The 12,163-nt window shown below is 44.4% G+C and overlaps 1 protein-coding gene across 1 annotated transcript in view; it reads right to left on the bottom strand.

Moving 5' to 3' along the window:
• Nucleotides 1–4,929: 4,929 nt before the first annotated feature.
• Nucleotides 4,930–12,163, bottom strand: part of LOC146830794 (E3 ubiquitin-protein ligase TRIM39-like) — a 152,189-nt gene continuing 144,955 nt past the window's right edge. Inside the window, exon 6 of the mRNA XM_085603788.1 lies at nucleotides 4,930–12,162. Within this exon, the coding sequence (XP_085459914.1) occupies nucleotides 11,711–12,162 (452 nt within the window). The 3' untranslated portion in view covers nucleotides 4,930–11,710. The remainder of the gene's footprint in view (nucleotide 12,163) is intronic.

The raw sequence follows: 12,163 nt of genomic DNA, 5'->3' as shown, positions 1-12,163 counted from the left end.
GTTTGCATGGACTTTGCAAACGTTAAAAGCTGGGAAAGTCACCTGGGACTACATGAATACTTCATCATTATTCCTTCCTTTTAATCTAACTGTGAAACAACAATTCATGTCCATAAAAGATGCAACATACTCATTACTGCATATTGAAAAGTTAGAACCTTTGCCTTTCTCAGTGGCTGAATTGAATTCAGCTGTGTGGCTCATCCATCGGTTAATCACATTGCCATTTCCTTTATTTAAATTCAGTTTGTGCATGAAACATTATGCCCTAGGCAGATATGAACCGTTGGGTACTGCTTTCCTGCATGAAGTATGGTCCCTCCCATTTACATACAGGTGCATGAGAGAAGGTAAAGAAGTTTATTTGAAGGGTGAGGAATGCTCTTCCACACCTGATCATTCTGTAGTCTGTAGGCACATCCAATTGCATGGCGCGTGCAATGTGCAAGCGCCTAATTTAGCATGCGTCCTGAAAGGGATTCCATTGCCAGCTATTACTCCATCTTTCACGTTGTTAGCTAACGGTAGTTATTTGCTTTTAAATAATGTGGCTTGCTGTGGGATGCTAGTGGGAATTCCTTACATTGTGACTGTATCACAGAGAGTAGTCTGCTGTAAAAATGTCCTTTTCCCACCCCCGCGTGGGCGGCTGGATGTATCCATCTGGCCTTCCATTCCAACCTTGAAAGCAGAGTTCAACAAGATGAGGAGAATAAGGGCTCCATTGTCTCAAAAAGAAGTCGCTCTGACTTCGTCCCGTGAAACATTTGTCCTACACGTAGCCAACACCCGTACCGAGGTGCAGGCGCTTTTAAATACTGATCTCCCACTTCATTTTGGTGCCCTGATTCAAACTATATTTAATGCCTCGTCGACAACTGGCTTGGCGCATTTTTTCAAAATTGTGGGCTCCGGCCTCGTGACCTCCTTCCAAACTATTTTTGCGTGATACCGGCCTTTTTTCATTCTATTTATTCCAGCGTCTTTGGAGGGCTCCCGTTGATTCTCGCCCTCACGGCTGGCGTGCTGCTGTTGGTCTGCGTACTGCGCATTGGCTGCACACTTTGTGTCACGCGACAGCCTGTCCCGGCTGCTCCATCTTCGTAACCGGATGCTTGAATATTATGGAACTTTACCACTGGCTACCCTGAGCATAGTTTATGGATTATCCTTCCGGTTTGCCTATTTTACATGCGTACAACCTGTTTTTCATTGCCTAGATTGTCCTTTCCAATGGGCTCTGGATTTGTGCTTGTCAAACTCAAGTGTCTCCTGCCCCGGATTATGATCGACTGATGAGTCCATTAGTGGCTCATGAGTTGGACTGTTCTGGTGTTAGGATTATGGCCTGTGGAGCGGCACATGGAGTCCTAGGGAATTGGGACATCGGAACGGCAGCGTATGACTTCTTGGCACAAAGTTATTTAGAAGAACACGCCAGTTGTCCTCTGAACGTGCTAGAGGCTCCAGAGGTCGAAGAACATGTGTGTTCATTTACCTTATTAGACTGGATGGCGGACACTTTTGCAACTCGTTCCAATGACTTCCTTTTGGAAGCTGTTGCTACATACTGTGCTTACACATTGATGGATTAACTTGATTATCGTCCAGCTTCCCTTGCACTAACCAACCTTTTTTTGTGTGTTCCAACATCTGGGCTCGTTGAGCCTTTGAATGATGTATTGACTTACCATTTTCTTTTTCCTTCATTTTGTTTTTATTAAAAACGTTTTTTTTCGAACTTTCACTCCTCTTTATTTGGATTTCCAATACATGCACTTGGTTCCGCTCTGTCAAACTTGAACTCTGCGTTCCTTTTTGTATCCCTATTTGTTTGTGGTCCGATCAAGGGGGGGTGTAGTGAAGGCAGCGATTTAGATGCATACATTGCTATGTTAGCAAGAGCGTGTTAGATGTTAGAAAGCCATCTTGCCACTTTTGCTGCTTTTGCACACAACACTGCAGAGACATGTTATTATTTGAAAACTGCTTGCTTGCCTTTTCTTCACATGAGAACTGTCTGTTGTTCACATCCCTAGACGTGCACTGCGACCTTGGTCTGAACATTGTGTGCAAAACACTCTGAGCCGCCAGACAATGTATGTTTTTGAGTCCATGTTGATCGGCCCACTCTCTAGCCATAATATGCACACAGCTGCAGATACCTGAATGTCGAGAGCCTTTAATATTACAGTTTGCATGCGTTAGAAACACATTCTGGAGAAGAACATTTCCAGGCGCAGAGCAAAGCTGATCCTGTGATGTGATTCACCTAAGCTAATCTTTACGGTATGGGGTTCCCCATTCAAGCCTAGAGACCTTCTATTAGTATAATAATACTAGCCTACTAGCGGAGGGAAGGTGGCTGTATTCCACTGTCATCTGTAATATGATTACTCCCTTCATTTTCTATGGTATTGTAACAATGCTGATGGTTTTAATTATAATCATTTGTCTGCTTATGTTAGCCAAAGCACTGCATCTTAGGACACGTAGTTTATAAAATAAACCTCTTAAACTTTACCGTGTCTCGATTACTCTTGTTGTGGACTGATATGAGAATAATAACGAACAGGTATTTCTGATTCCCACCATTCCTGAGAGTACTCTAAGTCACTTGTTCTGGGTTGTCTATACATTGGGACCTCCGAGAGAATACGGATAACGAATGGGACACTGATGCTGGTCGGATAGGGGTTCTGGGTGCTGAGGTGAGTTTTTGGTACACCACAATTCACTGAGGTCCTGGTTTCCTGCGCATAGTTCTGTGCATGAGCAGAATCCCTGCAACAGTAACACATGCAGTGGACCAGATGCGCGCAGCTGCCACAGGTGGCTTAGGACCACTTAGTACAATAGATACGGACAAACAGTCCAGCAGGAACAGCATCACTCCCAATTCCACCGGACAGACGCCGGAGTGCGTGCCAGGGGAGAGTGGATGATGACTCCAGGGAGGGCAGTGGGCAGACAGAGTGAGGGGCAACAGGACGTGCACGTAGGAGCTGAAGGTACACCAGGGACTAATAGCCATGTTTGAAGCAACACATTCCATAGTGACTTATTGGCTGATGGAAATACTTGCACTGTGGCACAAACATGTGCAAGCACTAGCAATAAAGTCACGCTGTGTGACAGATGTATTCCTGCACCAAAGGAAATAAACATCACTGTTAAATACCATTCAGTGTCATTGTGTCCTCATTACTCACTTAGAAGTAGTTCTGTGTGATCTCATCTCGTCTCATGCGCCCGGCAGCCACCCCGGCCCCACCTGCTGGTCCGCGACGTGGAGCTGGTCCCTCCTCATCTGATGTGTCTGAGTCTGTCAGATCCACTGGGGTGCCTTTCTTGGTAGCGATGTTGTGTAGCATTGCACAGGCAACCACAATTTTGCAATATGTCTCAGGGCTATACTGTAGTGCATCTCCACTTATGGAGGCATCGGAAACAGCTCTTTAGGATTCTGAAGGTGCTCTCAGTGGCACAGCATGTGGCTGTGTGTGTGCTGTTGTACCTCTTCTCACCTGCAGTGGCCGGATTCAGTACGGTGTGAGGATGTAGTCACGTACAGCATACGCACTGTCACCTGCAGGGTATAAGTAGATTTATGTTCAATACTGTCCTGCCACTACATAACTTTACTGGTTGTGTGTTTGTAAGCCATGCATTTACCTAGCAGGTAGCCTTCTCCAAATTCGCCATTTGTGAGTCTGCGATGTAATGCACAGTGGCAAAACATGAATGAGTCGTGTGTGCTTCCTGAGTATTTGGCCACAAAATCAGTGATTATATTTTGGGTGTTGCACACTACCTGGATGTTCAGGGAATGATATGACTTTCTGTTCCTAAAAACATACTCATTCTGTGATGGAGGTGAGATTGTGATATGGGTCCCATCTACGCAGCCAATGACGTGGGGGAATTGGGCAATTTGGTAGAATTCCTGCGTGGTCTGCCCTAGTGCCTGTTGTGTGCTTGGAAATTGTATGTGGTGATGTAGCCTCTGTACCATTGCATCAAGGAAAGCGTGGAAGATGCGCGAAAGTGCACTTCGAGAGACCCCTCCTGCTGTGGCGGTCACGCCGGTCACCCCCTGAAAACTCCCTGATGCCAGGAGGTGCAGTGAGCACAGGAACTGAACAAGGGTGGGAATGGTGTGTGCCCTGTGTGTGGGGTGTTCAAGTATGGGTGTCAGCTCCTCTATTAAATCCAGGATGCTGTCTGGGTGCAGCCTGTAGTTCACATGGATCTCCTCCTCGGTCAGTTGGAAGAGGGTGATGCGTGCTTTGTAGATCCTTTCCTGGCGTATCCTTCTCTGTGTGGCATCTCTGATTCGCAGCCTCCTGCCTATCACATACAGGCCAGCCATGGAGGAAAGTCCCAGTGGCATTGTGGGCCTGCTTAAATAGGTTGCACCTGGTTACCACCTGCTCAGAGTTGGTGGTAATTAAGAAGTGCAAAATTTTCGTAAAATAGCTAATTGCGATTTTTTTCCTACATCTAGTAGCGAATTTCGCAGTTGATGTGACACAGACTGCGATTTCGCAGAATCTGTGTTGCGCTAAAATGGTAATCGCTAAATTAGCGATTCCCATTTTTGGGCAGCGGAAACCTTTCCTACATAGGAACGGTCTGTTTTGCGATCGCATTCACCCTGATATTTGCAATTCGCAGTGTTTGCGATTGCAAAACAGCTTCCTACATATGGCCCCAAGTCACCATACCATCTCAGTACCATGAGCCCAAATCAGACTAGCTATAGTGTCTCACGTACCCTCCTACTCATATCCAGAGAGACCAGTGAATTGACACCCCAGCACATCACACTCCCGACCCTCTCTGGGATTGCAGTGAGAGGACAGCCCCTGTTGCTTACACACTTATACTTGTCCATAATAAGATATAACAGAGACATGAAATAAATTTGAAATGTTTATTTAAACTATTGTACTCTAGAATGCAGTATACGTGCCACAATCACTAAAAGTGATGAAAGTCCACACAGGAAGGATGTAATTCAGTAAGGTTTATTTCATGAAGATAACAAGTAGTAAGGTTCAGGACATCAAGTAGTTAAGTAGAATATCAGAGCCCCACCAGGAGCGGCCTGTCAGCTGCTCAGCCCATGGCCAACTGTCCACTTCACCTCTGTGAGTCCCAACATTCCAAGGCATCATCAGACTCCAACATTCTAATGAGTCAGAGCACAAGCACTGGCTGAGCAGGGGTAGTAAATTACCTTACAATATATATGCAGGATACTACATATATCCCTTTTCCTTCCAACAGAAGAACACATGCAATATAAGATAAAATAGAACGAGAGTGAACAGGGGAGAAATACTAAGGAAGGAACAACGAAGTGATAGAGAGAAAGTCCAGGAAAAGAGCAAACAAAGCAGAGCGAGGAAATAGAAGTGAGAAGACAAGAAGGAGAAGGTAAAGTGAAAGTTAGCAAAAGGAAAACCCAACTTCTAAAACAATGAAATGGAAAGAAGGGGACAGTGATGTGGAAGAGAGAAAATACGAAATAGAGAGAAAGACGTACTAACGACAACCCCTACGCACACCTACTGGCCAGGCAGGCAAGCAAGGAAATAAGGACCAGGCACGGAACAGAAGAAAAGACAACTCCACGCACAGGGAGAAGAGAAGGAAGAGATTCCTCCAGAACCAGGAAGAACAAGAAGAATATTGCAGAGAGGGAAAGACTGAGAACCAAAGAAGAAAAACAGAGAAATACGTATGGAACAGATTCCGAAGATGAAGAGGGAGTGAACATCGATTGGAAATCTGAACCGGAGAAAACAGGGAGGAAGCGAAGAGACACAAACAGTATCACTATACTCCTTCCCATTTCCAAATGGACAATTTAATAATGTAATATTGAAAATTAGCGTATTTAAAAAAGCAATAACAAAGAGATAGAAGTGTAAAATTGCGTTATAACAAAGAAAGCAAAATACTGAATGTAGAAAGACAAAATCAGCCAATGGGACCGAAACCCATGATCGCCCTCTACTCCTATGCAAGAGTGTGACGAGCACTGTGAATGGGACTGTGACCCATAACGTGAAAGCCCGTGAAAGGACAACCCCTGCGTAGAGGTACAATGCAGTGCAGAGTAGAGATGGGTCTAAAACCTATAAGACGCACCATGTGTGAGGGTAGCAATGTAAATGTAAATGGGACTGTAACCCAAGCAACGGTGCCCTGAGTAAGGGTACCTGTGTAAATGTAAACGGGACTGAGACCCGTGGAACGGTGCCCTGTGTAAGGGTGAGAACCGTGTGTAGCCCATGTAGGCGAAAGTATGTGGGGAAATGGGCTAGACCCAAACCCATCCCTGTGTAGGGAAGAAAAATTGTGTAAAACTTACACATGTAAAAAGAACAATGAACCCAATGCAGGTAAGTACCCATACATGAAGGATGTAGCCCATGTAGGCAAACGTGAGTGTGGTTAAAATAATGTGTAAAACCTACACATGTAAATTGAATAAGAAAAATGCACAAAGAGCCCCTGTAGGTGAGTGCCCAAAGTATATGAGCGCAAAATGTAGCCCATGTAGGCAAGAGCGTACAGGGCAAATGGGGTAAGTACCCATTACCATCCCTGATAGGATAAATAACATGTAGCTGTGTTTCTCCAGGACAAGAGACCCATATAAAACAATTTGACAATGCAAAGACTTCCTAGCGTTCTAGTTGACAGACAAAGATATGTAAAGTCCCATCACACTCTGTAATGCAGCGCACAAATTGAAAAGAAATGATCATTGCCCAAAGTTGGAATGAGATTTTCCTTTTAACATCTGACGAAAATCACCACTCCAGCAACACTTGCTGATTTCTTGGAACAATGCAGTAACAAAGTTTCCCAATACCAGTTTGTAGGAGGTCTTAAATGGTGGGCAATATATGTACTGAGGGAAAATTAAATGTGCCGGGATATCAACAACTAGAAAGGTGGAATACTAAGACTTTCATTTAGACTGCAATCAAAGCAACAGAATGCCTTTGGATCCTGCGACGTCCCCGGTTTGAATAAATGTCCATTGTGCTTTGCACGCGTGGGTTCGTATCCCATCCTCGTCGCCATAAAATGTAGTGATGAAAGTCCACACAGGAAGGATGTAATTCAGTAAGGTTTATTTCACGAAGATAACAAGTAGTAAGGTTCAGGACATCAAGTAGTTAAGTAGTATATCAGAGCCCCACCAGGAGCTGCCTGTCAGCTGCTCAGCCCATGGTCAACTGTCCGCTTCACCTCTGTGAGTCCCAACATTCCGAGGTATCATCAGACTCCAACATTCTAATGAGTCAGAGCACAAGCACTGGCTGAGCAGGGGTAGTAAATTACCTTACAATATATATGCAGGATACTGCATATAGCCTAGCTAAAACACCATCAGCATTGTCAATTAACAAAAGCCCTGTCATATTATAAGACAGATTAGCCTAACCCCCCTCACCTTCTATAGAAGCAAACTGATTATGCAGTAAAGATCTCTGGGTTTAGTAGCGGACCTCGTACCTTAACATACAAGGATGGACGTTCTACATCTGAGATACAGCAGTGATTTTCTCTCATAAAATATCTGTCTCTCTCTGTCTCTCTCTGTGTTATATTGCTGTATATACCTATATGACAAGGTTTTACAAGGTTTTACATGTTCATAAACAACTACTGCATTTCTGTGTTGTGTCTAGGTGCGAGTGCCTGACCAGAACAAAATATCAAGGGAAATTTTTGTTTGACCTAGTCGGCTGTTTAGACTAAATCCCAGGAAAAAACAGAACGAGAAAACAAACTGCAGGTTCTGGGTGAAAATATAATGTGGCACAGAAGCAAACATGCTTATATAGTAATGTGTGCAAAGCTAATGCAGCCTGTGTCGTGCACAGTTAGGCTAATATAGAGAAAACCCCAATGGACCCATTAAAGAACACATGACACCTCATGTACGTGAACGATCTGGTGATGGTGGACCTCAAACCTATAGTGCTGCAATGGAAACTAAACACTCTAGATGCCTACTGTCTTGAAAATAAATTCATGGTAAATGTTAACAAGACACAAAAATGTTTTTAGCTAAGAGGAAAAGGAAATTTGGGTGCTACTTACGTAGTGTACATTTAGAGCAGGTTAGAGAGTACAAATATATGGGTGTAACCTTTTCAGATGATGAGAGGTGGGATAAATAAATGGCTTCCTGGAGACTTGCTCTATCCACAGTAGTGAATGGGGTGAAAAGATTTGGGCATACGTTTGGGAGCCATACCCTAAGTAAAATTATACAGGGCAAGCTAATCTCGCAGGCCCTTTATGGAGAAGAGGTGTTGGCTTTGGATAGGCGGGTATCATGGGAAGGTTTAGAAAGTATTTCTCTAAAACTGCTCCTTGAACTCCCTAAAAATTGTAGGATTCAAGCGGTAAAGAGTAAGTTAAGAACTATAGTCTGAAGTGCCCTGGAGAATGCCAGAGCCTTGCGCTTCTATTTTTTTCTTAAAGGAGCAATTCTTAGCAGAAATAATGGTAATTTACACCGATAAAAGAACTCTGTGCTAATGATGTTGAAATGGTTGGGGGACCCAAAGATACGCACCAAAAGTGGGGAAGTGGCCCGGAGCAACCAGATAAAGAGTACACTCAGGCAAAGTGCTTTAGAAGCTAACTGAAGAGAGGATTTGCACTATCTTAAAACCAAGAGCTCAGTTATTCCCTACCTAAGCTCTGAGGAGAGCACAGATCTATTACCTTTCTTTTATAACATTCTGAACATGCGCCTGCGTAATGAAGTCTTGCATTTGAGGGTGGGAATCGACCCTGGGTGGTGTATCAAGGGACTAAAAATAGAAGTTGCTAAGAACAATGGGCAGTGGCCCTGTAAGCGAGGTAGGAAATATTCAATGAGCCATATATTGATAAATTATGCATTCTTCATGGCGGAAAGGAAAAAGTTACTCCAACCTGTACTTAAAAAATATGGAATCCAAACGAAGGAAAAGGGTCTGGATTTGACACATGACCTAAGGGTCCGAGATGTAGCTATAGCCATTGGCCAGTATTTGTTTAAAATCTTAAAGACACCGGCAATATTACTAGTTTTTTAGGATTTTACATAAGGTTGGCATGGGTGTTTTTTACTTCATAAGGAAATCTTAATTGTAATGAGAGGATCTCCTAATAGGAATATGTTAAAGACGGGACGTATGTCTCAAACTGAAGCAAGATTAAGAGAGATCATTGAAGCTGCGATAAGCATCTATGTACTTTGCACTTTATAAGTGCCAATAAGAGAAAATATGAATTGTTTGCCAGTGGCTAAAATCTTATTATGTTTTTTTAAAGTGCTGTAAATTTATGTGAGCTCCTGGGCTGCGGACTATATTGAGCCAACGTATGGAGAAATGTTAATGTTTATATGTTTGTAATTATATCAATTGTAAGTATATGGGGTTGAAAGACATAATCATGAATTGTTGTTTTAGGCTATATTTTATTATTGTCTTTTTTAATGAATTGTGTGTATATTTCAATAAGAATTAATTTCTTGGAAATAAAGCATTTTTTTGACTGATTACAGCACTACAGAGGCTTACAGGTAAGTAACATAATCTGTTCGATGGCATGTGTGGCTGTAGATACACATGCTCTGTATAGACTGTAAAGCAGTCCCTCCTAAAAAGTGGTGGCTAGCCTGTGGGAGTTGCAGTAGTTTCAAAAAGAGTATGTAGCACTGCTTGACCTACATTGGCTTGTGCTAAAACATCTACACTATAGTGTTTGGTAAATGTGTGGGGTAGACCATGTAGCTGACTTACAACTGTCAGCCATGGGAATATTTCCTAAAAAAGGCCATAGTAGCTCCCTTTTTAAGAGTGCAATGTGTTCTGGGAGTAACAGGTAAAGGTCTTTTGGGTTTAATGTAGCAAGTTTGAATACATTTGACTATCCATCTGGCTATGCCTGATTTGGATATAGAGTTGCCTTTATGAGGTGGAGAAAAGGCTACAAAAAGTTGCTTTGGTTTCCGAAAGATTTATTTCTATCTATGTAGAACATGAGGGCATTTTGTGTTTTCAGCTATGGCAAAAAGGTCTCTTTGAGGAAACCCCCACTTTCAGGAGTAGGGAGGGAGGACTTGCGGGTGGAGTTCCCACTCATGGGTCTGTTGCTGCATCCTGCTGAGCAGGTCTGCAAAATCGCTGTCGACTCCTGGCAGATATTCCGCCAAGAGATGAATGTGGTGGCGAAGAGCCCAGTTCCATATGGATGGGGACACTTGCGAAGACCGCCTCTCCGACACATTTTTGTAAATAATACATGGCTGTCATATTGTCCGTCCAGGATAGGACAACCTTGTGAGATAGGTGAAGATGGAAAGCTTTCAGGGCTGGGAAGATACCCTGAAGCTCCAAGTAGCTGATGTGTAGGGACTGATATTTGACATTCCACACACCTTCTACTGTGAGGTCTTGTAGGTGGGCACCCCAACCCATCTCTTATGCATCTGTGGTGAGGAACAGAGTCCAGAAAAGGTCACCCTTGTAGCAGGTTGTTGGTGTTCCACCATTGCACACAGCGGTGAGTGTAGCGGTCTATCAACACTAGATATTTGAGGCGACCCTGTTATTGACGCCACAGGCGAGCTAGACATTGCTGTAGGGGACACATATGTAACCTTGTGTGAAGGACTATGACAATACAAGAGGCCATCATCCCTAGCAGGCGCATCATAATCCAAAATGTGAGAGATGAGTTGGGTTGAGCATGACGGAAAACGACACCCTAAACAAGGCATGCCTTAACAACGCTATCTTAACAACTGTGTCTTTACCATGAATGCCTTTCCCATGCATGCCTTTGCAATGAATTTTGTTGTAAAGGCATGATTGGTAAAGGTATATGCATGGTAAAGATTACATCCCAGCCACCCCTGCCCTGCAATCTACCTGCCACATCCCTAAAAATGACACGGCCCGCCACCCTGAGCTCCAAAACCGGTCCCCAGCCCAATACACTACCCTGACCCCAGCCCCCCTACCCTAAGCCCTAAAACTGCCCCTACCCAGCCCTGAGCTCGACAACTTGGCCCCATACCTAAAAAGTACCCCTGCCCTGAGCCCTAAAACTGGCTCCAAGCCCTAAAACTACCTTGGCCCCCACCCACTGACCTCAGCCCTACTTACCAAGTTGCATCTCTGTCCTTCCTGTCCCGATCCTTCCTGTTGCTCTCCCCTCCCATCCGCTCTGCATCTAGAGCGCTGACTGCCTTAACGACAGTGGGTGGTTAAGACAAGCGATGTTCTGCTTGCCTTGAAACGGTATGTGTGTATAAGCCTGTGTTGTAAATGCCGTTTCCTGATAAAGTGTTATATGAGTAAGAAATGACGGAACTCTATTGGCTCCTGATGGACTCCTTAGACCTGTGACATAAGTGTTAGAGAAGTAGTCAAGTGAATGCAGGTTTAGAATGTCGAGTTTGCACACTGATGAATAAAGACGTGTTAAACTACCCTCCTTGTATGGCATAGTCACTGGCAAGAGCCCGGGCTGAAGAGGACGCTACCAGTGAGAATACTGCTACAAAGTTCGTTTACCTGTCGTTAGTGACAGGAAACTATCTTAATACACACCGTTTTCACCTGAAGACAGTAGAGATCATTAGTGTTCCTTTACCTGGAGCCAGTCTCTGCTGCTTTTACTCCCATCCTGTCACCGACAGGATCCGCAGTGCACCCACATTTCTACCTCCATCACTGGTTCCAGGACAGAAGAAGGGCCGCAGGGTGGGGGGGAAGGAGAACCCAGAGAAGGTGAAGAGCAGAGACCGGTCATCCACATTGTACAGTGAGAGTCTGCCTGCTTCATAGTCCAGGAAGAGACCCACAGCCCTGGGGGGCACATAGGGGGCCAGGAGGGTGGGAGGGGAGGTGCCAGCATCATATTCACCATCTTTGAGACACACTGTCCAGTATCCATTCTCAGGAGATGCTGTGATGTTTCCCTTCCTCTGCACAGACTCGTCACACACCCCTAAGATCCAGCTTGTCTTGTCCCCCACCTCCACAGCCCAGTAATGCCTCCCTGAGCTCAGCCTCTCTCTCCCCAGGACAATGAGGGCAGGATGGAATCTCTGGAATGTGTCAGGCAA

This window comes from Triturus cristatus, chromosome 5_1 (genome assembly GCF_964204655.1).
Source record: "Triturus cristatus chromosome 5_1, aTriCri1.1, whole genome shotgun sequence".
Taxonomy (NCBI): Eukaryota; Metazoa; Chordata; class Amphibia; order Caudata; family Salamandridae; genus Triturus; species Triturus cristatus.
Note: the sequence above shows the minus strand (reverse complement) of the source record. Positions and strands in the feature narration are given on the sequence as shown.